This window comes from Chrysochloris asiatica, unplaced genomic scaffold (assembly GCF_000296735.1).
Source record: "Chrysochloris asiatica unplaced genomic scaffold, ChrAsi1.0 scaffold00034, whole genome shotgun sequence".
Classification (NCBI taxonomy): domain Eukaryota; kingdom Metazoa; phylum Chordata; class Mammalia; order Afrosoricida; family Chrysochloridae; genus Chrysochloris; species Chrysochloris asiatica.
In genome coordinates this window covers 12,401,419-12,425,948 of record NW_006408552.1, presented here as the reverse complement: position 1 = coordinate 12,425,948, position 24,530 = coordinate 12,401,419, and the positions used below count along the sequence as shown (strand labels likewise).

The window sequence follows — 24,530 nt, the reverse complement described above, 5'->3', positions numbered from 1 at the left end:
ACCTGACACACCCCTCTCTTCCGGGCTGGGCTCAAGGGCAATGGAGGGTCAGAACATGAGGTGGCGAGACAATGAAGAGGAGCAGAAAGTCTGTCCCAGGGCCCAAAAGTCACACCCTGAGAAGACTTTTCATTGTCCTTTTTTTTTTTGGCTGCTGAAGAAATCCCAACTCCAACCGGAAACGGAATGAGGCCTACATTTGCTGGCGACACAGGTTGAGAATCTGTGGGTGTTTTCTCAACTGGGAGAACAAGTGGCTGCTTCTCGAGCTGGGGAGTCCTCCGAGGCCTTTCCTTTGTAGCCCCTCAGAGTTAACCGCTCTGGATTTCTGCAGGAATTTAATCAGAACATCTCCGCCTGGGATAGACAGGGATGCAGAGATTGCTGCTCACAACGCTATTCTTGATTCCGGGAGTGCTGTGAGTTAATGCACTAGACTGCAAGTCGGTTTGAACTACAAAGGTCAGCGGTTCAAATTCACCAGCCATTCCTCAAAAACCCTACACAGGGTCGCTATGAATCGGAAAAGACTCAACGGTACTTAACAACTGTATTCCTACTACTTGCTACAATGTAGAGTCTCAATAGCTAACAATAAATATTCTTACTAGGGTACACAAAATTACAGGGCTATCCTACTTTATGAAAATTGAATTGTACTAATCAATTCTATTTTCATTTTATATTGTGTATTTCAATGGAATTCAAAGAATGAGTAAATTATTTTTTAAATTAGGGGAAAAAAACGTACAAGAAGGGAATTGGGAGGGGGAGAGCAAAGAGCTGGGAAATAAAAAATGAGGCAAAGGATTAACGAGGAAACCACACTATTACTAAGTTGGCAGATGAGGCTATGAATGAAACCCTTATTACACCACTCCCTGGGGTGTAGGGCCATGAGCTGGAAGTCAGCAGACGATGCCTGACTGGAGCCATACAGTGAAAGAGGGCACCTACTGAAAGAAACGCTAACAGTTCAGCGTGCTCAGGAGAGCTCAGGAATTACCTTACCTTAAAAAAATGTTCTCAAAATTCCTGACACAAATGTAACTTACGCCCTCTATTGGGAAAGTAAAGCCCCTGTGAACATCAGAATAAGACTCCGCGCATCTGGGTCCGATCTGATGTGCTCCCCGAGGAAGATTACGGTAAACTGCAAGGTTTCACTCTAGCTCCTTCACGAAGTGAAATCAGCAGTGAAGATCATGTGCAACCAGACACGTTCTAGCGAGCTGCTCACCTGCACGCCAGGCTGCCCAGCTATGGTCAGTGACAAGGTGCTAAGAAGGGGGACTCCTATTCTGGGGCAACATCTTTCTACAGTCCTGCTGAGACCCTTGTGGTGGGGCCAATAAACCTTACCTTGCCACGCCACCATAATCCAGGCCTTCTTCCCCGCGGAATTTCACCATCAGGCGCTTCTTCAAGTCCTTTGGCCGCATCTTCATTATCTGGCGATAAGACTCCTATACATAGAAAAATTACCGAGTCAGTCTCAAAATCATGATGGTGGAGCCCCACTAAAAATGTATTCATTCAAGTTAGATCAGAATATTAATATTAACACATTGCTGCTTCCATCAGTTTTTCCCTCAGATAACAAACACTAAACTAAAAAACCCCAACCCACTACGGTGGGGCCTATTCCAACTCACAGCCAACCTGCATGGTTGTTTCCAACAGGAGAAAGACGAGGTTTCCTGCTCCTGTAAAGATTTACAGCCTCAGAAACCCTGTACAGGGTCGCTATGAGTTGGAACCGACTCCACAGCACGTAACAACAACAAACCTTATGAAAAGCAGACTATCTTCCTCCTGAGCAGCAGCTGGTGTATTCGAGCCACACACTGTTCAGTTAGCAGCCCAACCCACTGCGCCACCAGGGCCCTTTGGCCAATACTACACGAAGGAAAACCATGTCACTGTCTTCAGTATGATCATTAATGGCTTAAGGTCAATGTCCTCACTAGAGTTGATTTTCTCTACACAAATTAACTCAATGTGCCTTATAAACCACGGATATACTGTTACCAAAATGACGATGCCATCAGCAATTCTGAATACCAGAACAACTGCAAGCCTGTTTTATCTGAGGTGAAAATTCACCCAGATGCCAAAGACGGTTTAAGGAAGACAAAGCCGCTTAGCCTGAAGCATAGGAAACACGCTGTCAGGCTAGTATTCCCCCGGTTCAGCATTTTCAGTGGAGCGCCCTAAGAGTTTGTAGATGGCTTCAGTGCTAGGGCACTTCAGACTCTCCTCACACTTGAAGGAGAGGGGATGTGGCAAGGACACCAAGCGGCAGCAGGATGGTAGTAATTCCACTCTTCTCATCTGGCAACTTTAAAGAGCGCGGCCCACCCCCTACACATTGGCTCACACAGGTGGCCTGTACCTTTCCTTGGCACCTGTTTCCCTGCAGAGGTGGTTCTCGCCCTCAGGGGCCACCCTCAGCTGATGAAGTGCAGTGAGAATCTACGTTCACACCACCTGGCTCAGGCCCATTTCATAACTTCTGCCTATGGCTCTCAAAGGCAGGCAGGGTACCACCTCGCCAGTTTGGACTTTATCCTGGAATCACCTTTTTTGAGGAAAAGGGGCCTGTCTGGACAGGGAAATGCAGGGAAGTCACCTTCCCAGGAAGCGAAAGGAAGCCACTGAGAGTGGCCTTATGAGAACCACTAAAAGTGGTGGGATCGACCACATTGTTTACGAGGTCCTGAGAGGTGCAAGCGGTTGAAAGCAGGTGGGCATCTGCTTCTACAGCGATCACAGCCAAGAAACCCCTATGGAGGAGCTCCACACGGGGGTACACGGGGGCACCACAAGCCTGAATTGACTGGACAGCAACGACAATAGTCGGAGCACAGAACTGCCCGTTTTCATCTCCAAAAGTGACGTCATTTAGCAACTTTTATCACAGGAGAAAATATATTTCCCTCCCTCTCAACAGGCACTGGTCCTGACAAACATCTGCATTTGGCTTAGCATGAAATTAACCGTGAAACACTCAATGAAGGGGAAGACATGCATAGACATGCTTAGCGCTGAAGAGCATTTGCCCTGCAGTGAGCTGCGCTCAATTCTGTACCTCAAATATTTCCTCTCGAGAGACTTCGATGCGGCAATGGCCAGCCTGGGGCTGCTGCAGTGAAAGTTCATGTCTGAGGACTTTGAGTTTCTGGACAAGGTCCCGCTCGTATCTCTGGGCAGGCAGCTCCTCGTCCTCCACTGAGCCTTCACTGGGCAGCGGCAGCGGCTGGCTGGGCTCCTTTAGCTGGCACTGGTGACTGAAGGAAACATCAAAGTCATCCCACAAGGCAGGGCCAGGGCAGGGAAGCGTGGTCCACACGCTTACTGTATGCAGCTCTTCCCTCGAATGCGTAGCTGTAGCATAACCATCACCATGAGACCAAACACAGGTGTAGGTGCTACAGAGGAGGTACCTCAATCCTGTTGTTGTCTGCCGTCCAGTTTGCTCTGACCCTATATAGGGTTTTCAAGAAGTGGCTGGTGGGTTTGAACTGCCAGCTTTGCAGTGAGCAGTCCAGTGCTTATCCTACAGTGCCACCCCAGGACTCCACCCCAACTCTACGCAACCACTTCTCATGCTTTATCGCTGCTGTAAATGAGGTAGAACTTGCTGCCAATTAACCACGACACCGAGTCCTGGTGCGCTGCTGTAGGGTTCACCACTGCCCTGTACCTCCCGGCTGCTCCTCGGAAACCCTACACGGGGGGTCGCTATGAGTTGGAACCAACTTGAAGGCACTTCACAACCACAATCCATAAGCACAGTGGCTACAATGGGCTCAAACACAACAGTGAATGTGAGGACGGCACAGGACTGAACCGGGCTTTGTTCTGTTGTACACACAGGGATTGCTCCGAGTCACAAGCAACTCAGCAGCACGTAACGACAACAACCACTGATCGCGCAGTGCGTGTCAGTTAGAAGTGAGTTTTTGTAAATTTTTTTGTAGGAGTTAAAGTCCGCACCAGAGCGAACAACTCAAGTGAAACGTATGGTGGTTCTTCACTGTGGGAGCCAAGACATTTCTAAGCCCAGCCATTCATTAACAGCCACATGCCAGGAAAATGAAAGGCGAAAACTGGAAGGGTGACCAAGTGGCATGTGTCTCGTCCACATGTTGCCACACAGATCTGATGGGAAGAGCTGTGTGTGCTGATCTGAGGCCCTGGAATGTGGGACCCCAGCTCACTGCGACTGCAGGGGAAGGCTCTGACAAGTCCCCACCTCAACAGAACCCACCCCACCTTCGCTGCTTCTTCCTGCACCCACTCCACCACGGACTCCATTCAGATGACACAAAAGGGCTTACGAGTGATTTGCGGGAGAAATTAGAGTTTACAACGTTTTGCTGAAGCTTATCCTCCACTAACGGACAGTGCAGTAGGCACACTAAGAAAACTCCCAGGCCCAAGCATTAATCTGAACACAAGACATCAACACAGAGTTGTGTTTCTTCAAAAATCTTACTTCATGATGTGGTGTAACCTTGGGTCTGTAAACTGGGTTGTTCGGTTGTTGTGATCTACAAAGTATATCCTCCCAGAAACAGTGCTTCTGACTTCCCAGCCAGGTGGCAATGGTCCAAGTTCATCACAGTTCACGCTGTTAAGGTCTCTACCAAAAGGGAAGACATAGAGAGGTTGGCCCATGTTAGCACGGAGGACAAGACCAAAGTGTTGACGTGGTGGCCACAGTGTCCTTATCAAAGCGTCTGTGGTCCAGTGGTCAGCTAAGATGGACAGTCACCACACTACTTATGTCAGACCCCCGCGAGATTCGAGCCGTTATGCAGCCAGCAATAGCCAGCTGCACCAGATAAACTCATTCTAACCATGACAGAGGACGTGGACTGCCAGGGAATATCCTGCCTTATAGTCAAGAGGGCAGAAATAGTACAAGTATCGGAATGATGCTAGAAAACCACCTGAATTCACAAGACCCATTCAACACTCAGAGTCAGAGCAGCTTCTCCACTGGAAAGCTCGCAGGTGGCAGGCTATGAGTCTGTCAGCGTGGTCGCCTCACACGCAAGTGCATGTGCGCCAAATTAGCAGGAGACACAGGGCAGAGACACGCTCACTTCCGTGCTGGCTGTTTGCTATTTCTGCTTCTGACCTCTTGACTATTTCAGTAGAACCCACACAAACTGGGGCTCCCAAGAACAACCATGACGCTTCCTAACGAACACAAAGCTTGTACTAACAAGTGGTCCAGTGGGGACATGAGAGACACCAGCCACTTGCATATAAAAAAGTCCATTTGAACTGTAGGCATTGAATGGAAAATTCAACATGGAGGCATAGACGAATGACAGTAAGCTTACACTCAAATGCAACAAAGTATGAATGAAACTGAAAACGGGTATTACCAGCATGTTATTAGGTAGTAATGCTAGTCTCAAAAATAAAAGTAGAATTTTAAAAGTTAAGAAATGCAAAGGAGAGGAAGAAAAATTGTGTTAGGAGGTGAGGTGGGGTGGGGGTCTTTGACCTGGGCTCAGCTGTATGGCCATGTAGAAGGAATTCGTATAGGAAAGCGCCATCTCCCCCAGGAGAGCTCCCCAAGGGACTGAGACAAAAGGGACAGTAAAGTAGAAAAGAAAGAGGGAAATAATCTTTGTATGTGCTTCACTGTCAGGGCATTTTTACTATGGAAATCTCTAAGCATTACAAGAAAACAGAACAGAATAAACCGTCATGAAACGAACATCAGAAAGTACCAACTCAGTTACCCAAACTTCAAGTACACCCCATTCACTCCCACCCCAATGTTTTAGAAGCAAATCCCAGGTACTTTTTAAAAACAGCCATCAGTATGTTTCACTTCCCATGAGAGCCAAGCATCTCCTACAAGAGGGTATTGGTTTATCACATAAGATCAACTTTATCGAGTACATTCAATATCACCTAGGGGAGAGGTCTTTCTGGGTCTAAGATCTAATTTCAAGATGCCATTCTCCAGAAAACCTTAAGAGTTTCAGCAGCTGCTGCTATATGACCTATGTAAGTCTAGAGGGGACAACAGAGCTGCTGGGGGACACACGGGGACACACACACAGACCGGATGGACACACACGGGGACACACACACAGAGCCTGATGGAGGACCCAATTTGCGGAAGCCCTCTTCTTCCCAGTTGACGTTTTCACACACAGGTGACATCGTTCGTACCTGGGAGACCCAGCCGAGAGCATGAACACTGAAGCAAGCCTACCTGGGTATCCTGGGGTCGTGCCAAGTGCTCACACCCGTCTGTGTGTGCAAAAAGTAAACTTGCCCCTGGATTGTGGTTCTTTGTTCTGCACACACAAAACAGCAGGGGATATGGTTAGTTCAATTTGAGGAAGAAGTGTTCTAGCACTCTGTTATCTTCACCAAGATTCGAAGCATCCTGTCACTGCTTTCAGAACAGAGAAGAAGATTTGAAAGGGCAGAGCTGAGTGTGCCCAGCCACCAGCCTCCACACACACATTGGTCTCATCTTGCTTTCCACTGAGAACTGCAGAGCTGATCCCTCCCCACCACCCTGTCAGCCACATCCCTGCGCGAGAGACTCTGTGTCCACACTCAGTAGCCACCTCCGTATCACCAGAGGCTGTGACCTCGGGCATTCTCTGCTGTGGCTACATTACACTCCTCCTCCTTCACTTCAGTGCTTCTCCCTGTGGTTGACCAATGATTATGTCACTCATCCCCCATCCAATCGCAGCATACAAATACCCCAGGTAGCCCAGATGGTGTCTCGGTTTCCTTTGGTATTCATTTACCCAAAACGTTTTGTCTAGTTTCTGAACTGGGACGTTACTGCCACAGCTGGCAATACAAGACCATCGGCCATCTTTCCCCCAGTTCCTTGCCTTGACACCACAAAACCACACCCCCCTGGACACCAAGGTGCCCAGGTTTCTACAGAAATGCTTAACACCGGCCACTAACCGGCTCACCAGAGAATGCCTCTCACCATAGCCCTCGGGCAGCTCAGGGGACTGGTGGCCATGTGGGCGGTTCTGGGGCGTCTGCAGGGACCCTCGAATCTCAGGATTCCGCAGCCGCTGCATCTGAAGTCTCTGATCATGGCTGGGGGACTCTGCGAAGCCACAGTTACCTCCCCCCGCAGCAGCTCCTGTACTATCGGTGTATGGAGCCGGCTCCTCCATGAAGCAGCTAAGCGGCCTCCCTGGCCCGGAGTCTTCATACACCGTTCTGGAAGGGAACGGGCACAACACAGAAGGGAGTCAGTCCCAGAGTCACCACATCAATATCTTAAACATGACGCTGTCAGTGAATGAGTACCCCAAATGCCTATTTCAGACAATTCATCTTGTCCCATTCAAACGGAAAGACTGATGGACTCCAGAAGGACAAAGATCCAAAGAAGTTACATTTAAAGTCCCCTTGAAGCCCCTATAGGGTATCATCCATAGGGAAGTGTGAAAAATGAAGGAAAACTGACCAGATATTATGAGATCAGATCATACCTTTTGTGATTACAAATCCAATCAAAACCCCTCACCCTCCATATTCCTCTATAATCTAATGTTATTTCTGGCTACAGAAACACCATTAAGTACTTTTTCACATAAATATTCACCCTTCTGAACAATTCTGAAACAAGTGCCTATTTTCCTTTATTAGCAAGTTGTTTTTAACCTTTTTATTGAAAAAAAAAAAAGCACAGGACATCACCATCACGTCCCCATCGTCCAGTTACACTGACCGCTACGTTAGTTCCTCCTGATTGTCACTAGAGCCTTTCAAAAACCAATCCCAGCATTTCATCAGTTCCTCCTGAAGTTTCGACTTCTCAAACAAGAACTTTCTCATGATCACATTGAAGGACATACATTCACTGTGGGTTACGCAAGGTCAGCAGTTCAAATGCACCAGCTGCTCCCTGGGAGAAAGACGAGGCTTTCTGCTCCCATAAAGATTTATAGCCTCGGAAACCCTATGCAGGGTTGCACTGAGTCAAAACTGACTTTGGGGCACATAACCGCCACTGTCACCAAATGCCAGTCAGTGTCGCATTTCTCTATCTTGTAAAGCCCCTCCCCCCCAACAAGGGTCCATACACTGCATTTAGGAAGTCTCTTATGTCCTTTCATATTAATTTATAGTCTTACTCCCTCTTGTTTTTCCCTCTGTGAAACACTGGGTGTCTGCCTCCTAAAGTGCTCCCATAGTGCCAAACTGCACTCCCACGGGGACACGCACTACATTCGTCTGCAGCCCCGTGCTTCCAAGGACAGGGATGAGGGATGCAGATTCCATTTTAGAGCAAGATGACTTCAGAGAATACATTTTCCCTTTCCATTCTGAAGTATATTAGTGTTGGATGGCTCTCAGATGACGCTGGTATTGCTAAGAGCCATTGAGTTGGTTCTGACTCATAACAACCCTGTTTAGGGTTTCCAAGGTGTGGTCATCCAGTGCTATCTGACAGTGCCACGTTAACTACTATTAATGCCGGTGGTCCAACTTTCTGAGGGGTGGCACATGTGTGGTGGTCTGCTTCGATCATCCCTTCTTCATTTATTAGCTGGCAGACTTGCACAGGAACTTCCTCTCATCAGTTACTGGGGTCCCAGGGATATGGTCTCCAATGGAAGGGTATATCAGAAGATTGCTTCTGTACCCTGATTTCAGTTATCAAAATAACAAGCTTTCTTGTTGTTAGGTGCTGTTAAGTCCCTTATGATTCATAGTGACCCTGTTCAGGGTTTCCAAGGAGAGGCTGGTAGGTTTGAACTGCCAACCTTGTGCTTCAAACTGACTTTGTGGTACAGTGTTTATCCTACAGCGCCATACCCCCCCAGGACTTCACAAGCTCACTGCTGCAGTTAAATGCGGTGTCAAATTGGTTCTGACCCAAAGTGACCCTATATAGGATTTCTGATGAGTACCTGGTAAGCTTGAACTGCCGACCTTGCAGTTCAAAAGGACTCTGTAGTCCAGCTCATTAACCCACAGTGCCACACCAGGACTCCTCACAAGCTCTCTAGTTTCCCCTGAAGTTCACCAATGAGTGGTTTTGAGGGTTTTGGGGGGTTTTATGGTAACTGAGTGAAGGTTTACAGAGCAGATCATCAGTTTTACATTTAGCAAATCATATACTGTTTCATTACGAAGGTTGTTAATTCCCTCCATGAGCCACCAGTTCACAGCATTTGCTGCCATTTCCTTGAACTCTTACACTCCTTCCTGTGTCTCCTGCTACTTACATCTTTCCTCTGCCAGCCAGAGGAAAGGGTTTTTTCAAAAGTGCATTTTATCCCCAAGTGTCATTCTGAACTCATGGATTCTTAATATATATACATATATATATATATGGTGGTTTCAATTCACTGCAGTTCTAATTCTTATTGATGCTCAAACTGCCCATCTCGGCAAACTGGACTCTGAGATGCTTTGGCATAGCCCCAGGAGTCTTGATCACTTCCTTTATAAACAAGTCAAGTGGACCTGGATTTCATCCCAAAGTCCTTGTCGGCACCTCCCGCACTCGGCGCAGTGAAGTAAGGAACGCAGGGCCCCACCGAGGGCTCTACGTCCACTGCCCCAGCCATACGTACCCTTCATTTTCCAACAGCCCCCTGCAGTCCACCACAGCCCCTCCCGTGCCGATTCTGTCTCGTGTTTGTAAACTGACTAAAACAGAACAGAAGGCCTCAGGTTAGGATCCAGTGGTAATTTATACAAGTGTAATACAGAGAACCATTGAAATTTAAAATCAATGCACAGTATTCTAAAACACACCGAGACATATGAAAACACACACACAGTCCTGTACTTTCAAGCGAGACACATTTTCCTCCAGCAGCAGCACGCTGCCCTGTACCACCTGGAACATTCCTCACTTGTGTTGAGCAGGAGGAGATGCTGTGCTTCTCATGCTGCACATAGAAAAACTTATATGTCCTTTCAAATTAATTTATAGTCTCCCTCTCTCGGTTTTTTTTTTTTTTTTTTTTTTTTTCCAAAAAATAAAGCAAAACAGAACTCAATATTCACTTCCTCTCAGCAACCTCCTTAAAAACGCCTTCAACTCAGGTTTAACAAGGGCACAGCAAGAGCTGCCCGCGCCCATAACGTCTATGTGACTACAGACAGACTCTAGCCTTTTAGGGACACCACAGACACAGACAGTGCCTTCCAGCTACAGTTCCTCCGACATGGCCCTCCACAAGGAAAGGCACGAAGAAATCACAGGCAGAAAAGCCTTCTGTGAGAGTGTTTTCAGGATGTATCCCCGGTTCCTCATTTCTCTTGGGTCAAGTCTACGTAGGACAGCATGGACAAGAACTGTGGCTACGCAGTGGTTCGGGGATGCTGTGGAGATTTTTCTTTGTTCCCTTATAATGCATCTGGTCACTATTCGAGTGACTAACATGTTAATAATCGGACAATCGAATGAGCTACTTAACAAATCCATCAACTTCCAATGGGCTACCTCCAGTTAATAGTTGGCAACAACAGAACTTGTAATTTTTTTAAAGATTCTAATGTAATTTTTCTGATTGTATATTCTATGGAATTCTGTAAAACTCATCTTAGCTTTTCACACAGATGCTAGGCCTCCCACTCTCACCTATGTGGCCACCAGTGTCATTGCCTACATTTGAAGATACAATAACCTGTAAGTGTTGCGTCGAGTTGTGTGATGACTAAAATTGCATTTGAAACTATACTCCTGACCCTTTTCCAGCACCTTAACCATTTTAACTCAACTTTCAATGGTAGGAGGAAGGGAATTCAATATAAATGACACAAGCTGGAAAGTTCTAGTACTGAGGAGATGGCTCATGTGTATGGCCTGTCCTTCCAAGGGTGACCTCCTTGGCAGTCCCCGCCTCTGTGTGTTTTCTCAGGGATGAATTGCTGAAAGTGAAGTTCCGGAAAAGCATCTCTTTATACAGAGGAGAAAATTCTTACCCACTATTTGGCCACGAACTGCATCAGTATCTGAGGGATTTAGTTTGCATAGATCCAAACGCTGGTCTGCAAACAAACAATTCAAAACTTAACCCAGGGAAATGTCAACTAGAGGGAAAGGCAGGAATTCTGTTGTCAGCATTCAAAACAGAAAGGGCGCCTCCTGAGCCTCCTTCAGTTGCATGAAGAGGCAGGGAGGCGTTTGGCTCTTACATCCGGTATCTTTTAACCTGCTGATGGCATTGGAGAGCAGCCGGACACAGCCCAGGAAGCCAGCTCCCTGCTTCTTGTGAATCTTCTTGTGGTTCCACACGCTGATGGTTATTGAATCCGTTTTCCCAACATATCTGAAAAGAGCCATGACAACTCATTTTTTATTTCATTTCTGGACAAAGACATTAGATGGAGATTCTGTCTGATGGACATTTTGCATAGAGGGCTTACCTTTAAAATCATGCTGGCCCTGCACCCCACATAATAGGCACTCAGTAAGTGCGTGCCTCCTAACTTCAGTTATGTAAGGAGCAAAGGCCAGTTAACCACAGAAGGCAAAAACTCATACAGAGATCATCATTCCATGCTGTTGTTGTATGCTGTCTAGTCGGTTCTGACTCATAACGACCCTGTATAGGATTTCCAACACTTAAATCTAGTTGGCAGGAATTTATGAATCTTAAGGCATGACGGGAGTTACCATGTGGCATTATAAGGTAAGCAATGGACTACAAGGTCGCTTGAATTGCAAAGTTAGCAGTTCAAACTCACCAGGTCTCTGAGAGTAAACTGACTTAATGGCAGTTTAACAACAACAACACTTACAAACCCACCCATCCATCCAACATATACAAAATGATACAAGGGCAACTCAGACCCCACCCACCACCAAATTAAAAAAAAAAAAAAATCTACATTTCTTTTTCATTATTTGAACTTTTTAATTTGGCTGAAAGTTCTCAGAGCAGAGTGGTTTTTAGTGACCGCTTCATAATCATCGTGTTTTGTGGCGCTGCCTGCAGTCCTCACAGTGTCACAGCACTCTCCCCATGTCCCTGGGTTCCCTTTCCATGCACCCTTCCTACCTTCTGAACTGCCTCCCTTTGGATCTTGGATGGTTGATTGTTCTAAGGAGTGAGTACATCTTACAGGCATATCGTTTGACCAAGCTATGGGGAAGCGTCCACTGAGTCCCAGTGCAAGTCAACCACCGAGAGGAGCAAAGGTACAGGAAGTGACAAGCCCTTTCCAAGTCACTTCAGGTTAAGTCAGGAGAACAGAAACTGAATTTAGACTCCCTCAATCACAAATTCTGCCCAATGCAGAGCTTATAGAACAGTATTTATTTTTAATGATTTTCAAAGGGCAAACCGTTTTATGAATGAGTATAAGAAACTGTCTTGAGAATTTGTGGGAGTCCTGGTGTCGCATTGTAGGATAAGTACTAGACCTCAAGGTCAGTTTGAACCACAAGGTGGGTGCTTCAAACTCATGAGCTGCTACTAGGAAGCACTAGAAAGGGTCGTTTATGAGTCGGGACCAACTCGACAGCACTTAACAACAATGGTTTGGGGCTTATATATTTAATCATGCAAAACTGTATTTTCTCCTGCAGAAAATCTGTTTATATTAAAAGGATTTTTTTTTTTTTAATCCATAGACATATGTAGTCAAGATCATGTATTTTCTTAGATCAAGACTGTACAGTTGGGGTTTGGGCTGAACAGAAAAGCATGAGCTTTGGGGAAGGCACCAGGGCCTTCTCTCCTGCTATAAGGGGCAGGAGGTGGGTGGGAAAAGCTGTCAATCACAGTTAGAAGCAAAACATAAAGAACTACAACCACCACCACGTAGAAACGTGGAATACAAGAGCTTCCAAGTATCTGAATTCTAGAAACCAGCAGTATGTATTCCTTTAGATGTCCACTTTGGTTTGATCAATAACAAATTAGTAATCCTTTCTTTTCGGTCAACCCAAATCCCCCCTCCCACCCCCTGCCATGCTCCTCCTAAAAGATGGACCCCTATTTTCCTGCTACACCCCCAGGAGCTCAGAGAACGTCCACTCACAGGTCATAATGCTGATTCCACTTTGGGTCCAACGTGTTTTTCACAGTGTCAGTTGAGTGGCACTGCCCAGACCCGTCCACAACGATCTTTGCAAAAGGGTCGGGAAGTCCTGGGGGAGAAGGGACAGTTAGAACTGGTGAAGAGACCATGGCTCTCACAAAGGAGAGTCTTTCAGGCTGGAGGAAGCCTGATCATCTCATTTGATGAGAACAATTAAACGTGTATATTTACTTCTCTAGTTTCGATCAGCGAATATATGCCTTGTGTTTTGCTCTGAGAAAGGCAGTTCAATATGACATCACGCTTACGGTTTTTTGGTGGTATGAAAAGAAAACCATGTTTCTTAAAAAGCTTACATTCAAATTTCCATTTCTGATGAATTAAGTGGAAGAAAGGGGGCCTGAAATTAATTATATTTTCTTAATTTCTAAGTCTGTCCAGCTTGATGAAGAAAAGCCTGGGGATCTACTTCAGAAAATCAGCCACTGAGGCAGAGTGGGGCACAACGGCACAGACGGCGCAGGACTGACAGCATGGGCACGGGGGGTGGGGGTGGGGGTGGGGGTCACACCATTAGGAGGGGGAGGATTCGATGGCAACCAACAACAACAGCACTTTCTAAGAAAAAAATAATAGTACCCAGAAATCTTGCTTACTATCTATGGAATCAAATATTTTCCAAGTCTTAGGGGAGCTCCTCAATGTTATGAACCAGACAGGCTGACAAGCTCAGAAAGGTGCCGAGGTAGAAGGTTTTGGAGCAGACCTGGATGGTGGCTAGTGCCCAGAACCTCCTAGTTACTTGGGTAAAGCCTTTGAGGCTAAGTTTTTTTGGGTACAAAATATGGCTCACAGCACAGAGGACCGTTTCTGTGAGGACCAGAAAGCATGTGAAGAATGGTGTCAACCCTAACTTACAAGCAGGTGAATGAATTCCTAAGGTTAAAAGATTCCCATTTGTATGTATGTACAGTTTCTTTAATGACAGGACATCTAAATTGTGATTTCACTTACAAACTTGGATTGAGCAATTTTACTGAAACCCAGTTATTTTGTAGGAAAAGAAAAAGATAAAGGCTCCATCTGGATTTGAGTTGAGGAACACTTCATCCAAAAGAAAGCTCTCACTGGGGACCATGGGGATAGTCTCCCTCCTAAGATTGCTGAGTCTGAGGCTCCGTTTTAGGAGCTTGGGAAATGGCGCTTGTCAGACATCAATTCCTACTCAGTAAGGCAGGACTTTTTTAAGAACACACCTAGGACTCCTGAAAAACATTAAACTCTCAGAAACATGCGAAGAACATTAATATCAGAAGATGGAGAAAAGAAAGAATGTCTACTTACGGAAGAAGTCTTTCTTTGCAAGATTCTTGGCACATAATACTGGAAAAAAAACAAAAAATGCTGAATTAGCATTATGGGCAAGATTTCCACCACAGGTAGTATATATCTGTAACGGGGGTAAATGATGGTGGTCAATGATTTGTCTTTCATAATTGGTAAATAAAACATTGAGATGTTATTGACAAATAGCTGAAAAGCAAATGGTTTGTTTTAGCTTCACATCATACTCTAACACATAAGGATGAATTTAGCAATAATTCTTACGCTACATAGGCTAAGAGTCCTGGTGTGGCATTGTGGGTTAATGAGCTAAACTTCAAAGTTGGTTTGACCCGCAAGCTTAGCAGCTCCATCTATACAGTGTCACTTATGGGTCGGAACCGATTCAACAGCACTTAACAACAACATCACAGGATATTAAAAACCAATTAGAAAAAAGGCCTGCAGCATTGATCTTTCTATCTCCTGCTAACACTCGCCTCATATGCATGTGGAAGCTGGAAAATGAGTAAGAAAGACCTAAGGAGAATTGATGTCTTTGAATTATGGTGTTGGCAAAGAAACGTAAATATCTATCATGGACTACCACTAGAACAAACAAATCTGTCTTCAAAGAAGTACAGCTAGAGCTACTTTAAAGTAGACAACCCCATGCTTTCTAGTCCACTCACAAAGTTGTGCAACCTTCACTACAGTCAACTGGAGACCACTTACACGGCTCCCCACAGAAAACCGGGAACAAGCATACCTTGTTTATTTGCTTCACTTTACTGTGCTAAGCAGATAAGAGTTTTGTTTGTTTAAAACAAATTGAAGGTTTGTGGCCACCCTGCATTAGGCAAGTTTATTGGTGCCATTTTTCCAAAAGTATGTGTTTACTCTATGTCATGATGTTACATTTTAGTCATTCTCACAATATTTCATTTTTTTTTCCATCATGCTATCGCACACTTCCTTCAATTTTGGAAGTTGTGGCTTGAATTTTTCCTTCTCTTTCAGCGTGAGAAATGTTGAGTGTGTTCTTCCCATTCGACTGTGTGCATCATGACAAGCTATGGATAACATTGCAAAGAACAGGTATTCCAGGACACTTAATTGTGATCATGAGGAACCTGTACATAGACTAAGAGGCAGTTATTCAAACAAAACAAGAGAACACTGAATGATTTAAAATTATTTTATGATTTAAAAGGTGTGCACCAGGGTTGTATTCTTTTACCAAACTTATTCAATCTGTATGCTGAGCAAATAAACCAAGAAGCTGAATTATATGAAGAACAAGCAATGTGTCATCAGGATTGGAGGACGATTCATTAACAACTTGCTTGATGGAAGTGAAGAGGACTTACAATATACTTGCTGATGAAGATGATGAAGATCAAAGACCACAGCCTTCAAAATGGGTTACATACCTCAATTATAAGAAAAAAATCCTCACCAATCAGCCAATAAATAATATCATGATAAATGGAGAAAAGACTGAAGTTATCAAAGACTTATTTTGCTTGGGTCCAGAATCAACATTCATGGAAACAGCAGTCAAAAAAAAAAATCAAATGATGCATTATATTAGGCAAATCTGCTACAGAAGACCTTTTTTAAAGTGTTCAAGAGCAAAGGTGTCTGTCTGAAGACTAAGGAGCGCCTGACCCAAGCCACAGTATTTCCAATAGCTTCATATGCATGTGAAAGTTGGACAACGAATAAAGAAGATGGTGGAAGAGTAGATGCATTGGAGTTATGGAGTTGGAACAGAATACTGAAAGTACCATGGCCTTCTCAGAAGAACAGACAGATCTGTATTGGAAGAAGGATGGCCAGAGTTGGTCCTTAGAAGCCAGGATGCAAGACTTCATCTCTCTTACTTCAGACATCTTATAGGGAGGGATCTATCCCTAGAAAAGGACATTATGCTACGTAAAGTGGAGGGTCAGCAAACAATAAGACGACCCCCAATGAGATATTGGGACACTGGCAGCAACAACGGGCTCAAGCATAACCACAACGGTGTTTTGTTCCGCTGTGCATACGGTCACAGAGTCAAAACCAACTTGACAGCACTTAACAACAGGAACAGCAACATTGCACCCCTCACAGTCTACAATATGGTGCAACCATCACTTTGCTATGAACTGGGAAACCAAAACAAAATTGTGTGGCTCGTTTTACTGTGGTGGTCTGGAGCTACACCCCCAGTATCTCTAGGGTCTGCTGTACACATTAGCACTCACATACACACACACACACACACACACAAACATCCCCCCTGCCTGGGGTCCTATGCAACCATTAATTTGCCAACTCGGGACATTTCATATAAATTAAATCATAAAATATGTGACCTTTTGTGACTGGCATAATATTTTGAAGACTCATCTATATTATAGCATGAATCAGTAATTCATTTCTTTTTATAACTAAATACTATTGCACTGTGTGGATGCATACCACATTTTGTTTCTCAATTCATCAGTTGACGGATATTTGGGACAATTCTACTTTGGGGCAATTATGAACTCATGGGGTACATACTTATCTTGTATCGGCTGAAATCACCTAATCAGCCTTTTCATTTTTTGTGTGGATTCCTTCATATTTTTTAATATAAAATCGTGGCATTTGCAAATAGAGGTAGTCGTACTTCTTCCTTTCTGATCTGGGGGCCTTTTGTTTCTTTTTCTTGCCTAACTGCCCAGCTCCTCCAGCATAATATTGAAGAGAAGTGGTGGGCATTCTGTCCTACTCCTGATCTTAGGAAGAAAGCATTCTTTCAACCATTAAGCATGGAATCACCTGTAGGTTTTTCATCAATGCTCTTTGTCGGGCTAAAGAAGTTTCCTCCCGCTGTAGCTTTTGAGTGTTTTTATCACGTTGCTGTTGTTAAGTGCTGTCTAGTTGGTTCCAACCCATAGCGACCCTGTATAGTGTTTCCTAGGAGAAGCTGGTGAGCTTGAACTGCCAAGCTGGAGGTTCAAACAACTTTGCAGTCCAGCGCCACACCAGGGCTCCTTTATCATGGTGGCTGATGGATTTTGTTAAATTTTTTTCTAGGTTTGTTGAGGTCACCATTTGATACAATGCGTTACTTTCCTTGACCTTCAGATTTGAAACCAACCTTTCATTCCTGGAACAAATTCCATTTGCTGTGGTATATAATCCTTTTTATATGTCACTGAATTTTATTTTCTAGTATTTTGTGGAGAATTTTATATCTCAATTTATCAAGGAGCTCTGGTAGCGTAGTGGTTACTAATCGGGCTATGAATCGTAAGGTCAGCGGTTCGAAACTACCAGCCGCTCCACGGGAGAAAGATGAGGCTTTCTACTCCCGTAAAGATTTACAGCCCCGGAAACCCTGTACAGGGTCGCTATGGGTCAGAACCAACTTGACGGCACTTAACAACAACATTTATCAAGGCTACTGGTCTGATGGTTTGGATATCTTATGTCTAGTTTGAGTATCCGAGCAATACTGGCATCATAGAGTAAGCTGAGAAATGTTCTCTCCTGTTCTATTTTGTTTTGGAAGAATTTGTGAAAATTTTATCATAATTCTTCTTCAAATAATTTGGAAGAATTCACCTGAGAAGTCAGCTGGCCTTAGACTTTTCTTTGTGGGGTGTTTTAAATGACTAAAGGCTTTACTATTTTAGGTCTAGTCAGGTTTTCTATACCTTCTTGAATCATTGTTGCTAGCTTGTGTCTTTTAGACGTTAGTCGATTTCATCTGCAATATGAATGGCAAAGAGTAGGCCAGAGTTCTCCCTGATAATCCTTTTTACTGCTGTCAAGGGAGTAGTCACATCTCAGTGTAATCTTCACATCCTTCCCTTCCAGTCCCATAAAAAATATGTATTAATCTGTTGCTATATACCACTGCGTTGATTCCTACGCCCAACGACCCTCTAACGGCAGCCTAGAACCGCCTCCTAAACTAATCTTTATTAACTCAAACTGACAGGTCTTTTCTCCCACTGAGCGGCTGGTTCATTTAGCAGCTGAGCGTTTGCTTAACCACTGCCGCCACCAGGGCTCTTATAAATAAATCGACCCCCATCTTTTCTCTTCTTCGCAATATCAAGTTATTACAGCTCTTGCTGGTATGTTTCTCTAATTATAAAAACAATCCAAAGTGGTGAAACATAAAAATATGGAAATATGTATACATGCCCATAGCCCTCACATCATTACTTTGTTCAGCATTTTCCTGGCTCAATTCAAATGTTTATTTTTCCTACTGAAATCATTTTCCCTTGAATCATTTGGGGCAAGTTCATAAAAACAACTTTATAAAAATTTCTAAGAATTCATTTCCTCACAATATTGAATATTCCCATTCTTTAAGGCCCTTAAGTGAAGTTTTTAAAGTACTTCATAAATGCTGTATGCATTTCTACTGTTTACCCTGTAGTGTTTTGTTGTACAATTGTGAATGAGATCTCTCCTTTCCTTACAGTTCCTAAGGGTTTGGACTTAGAAACTCATTTGGTGTCCGTAACCTTTGTGAACTCTTCTTATGAGTGGGCCTTGCCTCCTTCGGCTTCTGTATCCTTTCTCAAAGCTTTGATGGTCTTAAAGGCTTCTCATCTGAAACTCAAAGTACCTAAAACCAAAGCCAAGATCTTCCCACCCTGGCTACAAGCCTGGTCCAACACCCCTCAACTACTCGAGCAGAAACTAGGCACAAGTCATTTAAGGTCATGTTGAATATCCAGTTTAGTTCATGGCATGGCATCTCTTCTTACTAAGCTAATTTTGTGACCTTAAAAGCAAATTCTCTTGTCTACTCTAGGAGACTGAATAATGAAAAAAAGAGCATTGATTACCCAGCATAAAATCCTAGTCTGTCTGGATCTGACATTCTTTTTTTTACACAAGTAAGTATTAGGCACTAATTATGAGTGAGGTCCGACAAATGACAGAACAACAGCCCACAACAGAAACACTGTCCTGCTCTTTATGAAGTGTCTAGTCTGCTGTATGCCAGGGCAGGAAAGGCCTTACTTGTACTCAAAACTCAGCTTACTTTTCAGTGCAGACCACTGATTGTACGGGTGATTCAACTCCAATGCTAAAGCACTCCTAGATCTTGGACAAACCTTGTCGTCTGCATCCTATGGTTCTTAATGATAAGTACACACCATGATTTCCAAATGGTAGCGCTACGTTGTTATTGTTAAGTGCTTTCGATCAGTTTCAACTCATAGAGACCTGTGTGAGGTTTCCGAGCAGTGGCTGGTGGTTTTGAACTGACCTTGTGGTTGAAACCAACCTTGCAGCTCAATGCTTATCCTACAGCGCCACACCAGGTCAGGCTGTGGTGGTGGTGGTGTGCCATGGAATCGGTTCCGACACATAGCAACCCTGCGTAGGTTTTCTGAAGCTGTCAACCTTCACTGGAGCAGAAAGCCTCATCTTTCTCCCACGGAACTGCTGGTAATTCCAAACTGCTGACCATGAGGTCAGCAGCCTGACATAACTAATACACTACCAGAGCTCCTAATCAGCTACAGTAAACACAAATTACAGAATATTCACCAAGCATCTGAAAGTAATGGAAGAAAGGTGCTTTCTTAATATAAGGAAGATTCTTTACGTGGTCTCTGACAAAACTATAAACCAAAACCAAACCACTGCAGTCCAGTCGATTCCAAGTCATAGCAAAGCCACAGGACGGGGACAACAGCACTGCTGTTCCGAGGCTGTACATCTTCATGGAAACAGGCAGCCTCATCTTTCTCCAACAGAGCAGCTGTTGGCTTCAAACCACCAGCCTTCTGGTTAGCATTCAAATGCTTAACTGTGCTACCAGGGAGGGTTCCTTGACAAAAAAGTCAGGTCACAAGAATATTATCTGTGGTTTCCCCCACGCCGGGGATAAACGACACCACACATTGAGAACTTTATTATACCAGCTTCAGAAATCTGCACTTGGTTAATACTCCTGCTGCTCTCCGCTCTCCACAACTAGAAACCAGGCAGTCAGCTATGACTCCTCCCCTTCCCTTCTGTCTTATTTGTAAACGTGCTACCCAGTCAGATCAGTTCTTCTCCCACTGCCTCTGGAATTTGTCCTTCCCTACTCCAGGAGTCCTGGTGTGGCGCTGTGGCTTAACGCACCAGACTGCAAAACCGTTTCAACTGCAAGGATGGCAGTTCAAGCTCACCAGCGCCTCCTTGAAAATCCTATACAGGGTCGCTATGGGTCGGAACCGATTCGACGGCACTTAACAACAACAACTCCCGGAGAAGAATCCATGCATTTGTTGGCAAATCATATTGAATATACTATGGACTGCCAGAAGAACAAACAAATCTGTCTTCAAAGAAACACAGCCAAGAATGAGCCTTAGAAGCGAGGATGGCAAACTTCGCACAACCAGTCCCTGGTGTGGGACATCATGCCTGGTAAAGTGGACGGTCAGCAAAAGAAGAGGAACCCCCTCAACAGTGACGACACCACCAATGGGCTCAAACACAGCAACAACTGTGAGGATGACACAGACCCGGGCACTATTCCGTTCTGTTCTGTGGTTCACAGGGTCACTGTGAGTCAGGACTGACTCCAAGGCCTCTAACAGCAATAACTTCTACAGTCCCACCCCCACCCTTGGTTTCTCCTTCTCACAGCTTCATCTTTTTTTTTTTTAATTTTAAGTTTTTATTGTGAATTATGTGATAGTTTATTTGGGAGAACATTAGCTTACATTCATCCTATCTTATTTAATTTGTCATGGTTATAATCCCCTGCCTGCATCATCAAATAAGCCTGCCCCACCTCCACCCCCGGCCATCAGCACATCTGTCCACGTCATCATCTCTACCTCCATCTCTGGCATCACTGCTTCTCTGGGTAAGGTCCCACACTCAGCTCTTCTCCCTTGATGGTTACTGGACTGCAAAATCAATCACTCCCCTCCTTTTCTTACAAAACATCTACCTTTACCTTTCCAACACTCACAGTCAGTTCTGATAGCAATCATTCACTACAGTATCACAAAAGTCTTATCCCCATCTTGTTTCATCAGCCCCATCCAGACAGGTTAGAAATCACTCAGTGGAGTCCCCCTGCACCCTCTGGAACAAGGTTTCCTATTGAAAGCTTGTAAGCCAGTCATTTCTTGCCTTTGTAGCCCCCCACCCGCTGCCCTGCCCGTTTTGGGTAGCCAATGTCTAAGATGCCCATCCTTGTGGATCCTGTGTGGGTGGGAATGAACTTTGCTGTAAAGATTTGTTCCCTCCATTGACTTACTGCATCCACAAACATAGATCAAGTTCATCAAATTGTAGGGGATTACTCATTTTTTCCTCTTCTTTCTCCTTCTTGTCAAGTTCTGATCATCCAGCCATTGAAGCCAAGTCAAGTGGGGTACTATCTGCAACTATGGGTGTTCTTGTGCATCTTCCCTCACTTCATATCAGCTGGATGCTTCACACTCTGCTCTAGTCCTCTGTGGCCATGTCCCTGGGCCCAGGAGTCCCCAGGTCTCAACAGCCAGGTTAAAGGAGTCTATAGAATGTGCTCGACTTAGCTCACAACTTCATTGCTGTTTTTCCCCCCACTTCCCCTTATCAGTGACCAAGGTGGTCAGCATCAAGCCCACATGCCTGCTTGTGTATTCCCCTGGAGTTTTAGTCTTGGAAGGGGGTTTGCCCTGAGGGGACCCAACCACTTGCCTTAATGGCTCCCAGGGAACAACTTGCTTGTTCTTGTAGTAGTCAATCAGACTGCCGTTACTGTTTTTGATTTTTCCTGCTGGTCTTTCTTTCAAGAAGTATCTTCTGTTCTTCTAGCTGCTCCAGGATGGTCTGCTTATCCTTTCAAGTGGAAATTTCCCACCTCAGAAGATTCTGGATGTGGTTCAGGATTCCACCTATGGTCTTATGCAATGACAAGGCTCCACAGGAAGCCTCCTTCACTGGGCGCACTGTAGCCCTGTTTTAGGTATTCCAATCAGTTATAGGCTGAAGACGGACTTACAAGCTTTCTCTGGTAATGTTTCTGGCTATTCCTTTCTCTCCCTTTCAAGTGTCTATTTTACAATAGTAGGTAAGGGAAACCAAGATTCAAAAGACAGCCAAGCCATGGGCAGAACGACTGTTACTACAAGAACAAGCAACATGCTTGCCCAGAAAACATCAAGGCAAGTGGTCGGGTCCCCTCAGTGCAAACCTTCTTCCAAGACTAAGATCAGTGGGAATACACGCTGTGATTGGTGAACACGTTCGACACCGATAAGGGGAAGTGAGGGAAAAACAGCAATGAAGAGGTGAGCTAAGCCTTACAACTTACAAGTTCAATAGACTTCTGGAAACCCAGGTGAAGACCGAGTGGGCCAGCGGTGTGGCAAGACCTGGGGACTCTTGGACCCAGAGTGAGTGACATAGCCACGGAGGACTAGAGTGGAGAGTGAAGCGTCCAGCTGAAAAGAAGAGAGGGCATATGCATAAGAATACCCACACTGGCAGATGATACCCACTTGTCCTGGCTTCAATGACTGGATGATCAGAGCTCAACCAGAAGTAAAAAGAAGAGGGAAAAGAAAAAAAAAAGTATGCTCATACTATCTGATGAACTTGACCCACACCTATGGAAGCAGTAGCTCAAAAGAGGGAGCAGGCCCTTGCAGCAAGAATCATTCCCACCCCTCCTACACACAGAGTGGACAGAGATGGGCAACTTGAACATTGGCTACCCAAAAAGGGGGTGGGGAGCTACAAAAGCAAGAAGTGACTGGCTTACAAGCTTTCAAGAGGTAACCTAGAACCACAGGGCCTGGAGAAAGGTAGAATCTCCAGTGAGTAGTATTCAATCTGTCTAGGTGGCGCTGATGCAATGAAATCCAGATAGGTCTCTTGTGATACAATAGTGAATAATTGTTATCAGGACTGACTGTGAAGGTTGGAAATGTAAAGGTAGACATTTTATAGCAAGGAGGGGAGTGATTAACTTTTCAGTCTAGGAGCGGAGGTCCCTGGGACCGTCAAGGGAGAGGAGCAGAGAGCGGAACCCTACCCAGAGAAGCAATGATGCCTAAAATGGAGCCAAAGATGATGATGTGGAGCGATGGAGCAGCTGGAGACTTTAATACGACTGTGTGCTGAAGACCTAAGGGGCACGGGGGGAAGGATTGCGTGGAGGGGATTGTAACCATGGCAATGAGACGATAAATGATGGAATGAATGTAAAAGCAATATTCTCCCATGTAAACTATCATATAATTCACAATAAATCATTAAAAAAAAAAAAAAAAAAAAGACAGCCAAGCATCTTAGGGAAAGTGTAGGGGGCGGGTTTCTGGGATATACCCTTTGGGTGGTTGATGATGCATGGAGGGGATTGGAACCATGGCAATGAGATGATATACGATGGAATGAATGTAAAACTAAAGTTCTCCCATGTAAACTATCATATAATTCACAATAAAACATTAAAAAAAAAAAGACAGGCAAGCATCTTAACATTATTTCCCCACTTTTCCCCATTCAAACCATGCCTCAATCCTTATATCCCAGAACCCTGTTGTTTCAAGGTGGTGCTTACATTGCAATTTACCTCTGTCCCATTTAGCCTATGCAAACCTGCCTAACTATTCTCCCATGTACCTTGTTCTTCCTTTCTCCTCCCCCTTCTAATGTATTGCCGGCCTCCCCGGCCCCCGAGCACCCAAACTATCCTGTGTCTAGTCCCTACCCTGTGCTCCACCTTTCCCTTCCTCCCTTCATGCCACCCCATATGCCCTGGTAACCAGCAAATAATTTTTTCTCCCCTTTGAGTGCAGGTACTTTTTCTTAATCTTTTACAATAATGTTCCTATGCAGTATTTCTCCTTTTGTGACTGATTTCATTCAGCATAATGTCAAGGTTCATCCATGTTATGCGGTGGCTTGCAGCTTCCTTGCTATTCTTCAGGGTAGTATAATATTCCATTGTATGTACCAAAGTTTGTTTATCCATTCTTCCACTGATGGGCACTTAGGCTGTCTCCATCTTTTTCCTATTGTAAATAGCTATGAACACTGGTGTACATATATTTACTCATGCTACGGCTCATATTTCTTGTGGATAAATACCAAGTAGAAGAATTGCTGGATCATAAAGTATCTCTATTTCCAATCTTCTATGGAAGTGCCATATTATTTTCCAGAGTAGTTGG

The 24,530-nt window shown here is 44.6% G+C and overlaps 1 protein-coding gene across 1 annotated transcript in view; it reads right to left on the bottom strand.

Moving 5' to 3' along the window:
* Positions 1 to 24,530, bottom strand: part of SMURF1 (SMAD specific E3 ubiquitin protein ligase 1) — a 117,761-nt gene that overhangs the window by 8,976 nt on the left and 84,255 nt on the right. The window contains exons 2-11 of the mRNA XM_006859746.1: positions 14,374 to 14,412; positions 13,030 to 13,138; positions 11,179 to 11,312; positions 10,966 to 11,031; positions 9,606 to 9,681; positions 6,995 to 7,236; positions 6,248 to 6,332; positions 4,502 to 4,648; positions 3,092 to 3,290; positions 1,363 to 1,466 (exon numbers count right to left, since the gene is read on the bottom strand). Coding sequence (XP_006859808.1) covers positions 1,363 to 1,466; positions 3,092 to 3,290; positions 4,502 to 4,648; positions 6,248 to 6,332; positions 6,995 to 7,236; positions 9,606 to 9,681; positions 10,966 to 11,031; positions 11,179 to 11,312; positions 13,030 to 13,138; positions 14,374 to 14,412 — 1,201 coding nt within the window. The remainder of the gene's footprint in view (positions 1 to 1,362; positions 1,467 to 3,091; positions 3,291 to 4,501; positions 4,649 to 6,247; positions 6,333 to 6,994; positions 7,237 to 9,605; positions 9,682 to 10,965; positions 11,032 to 11,178; positions 11,313 to 13,029; positions 13,139 to 14,373; positions 14,413 to 24,530) is intronic.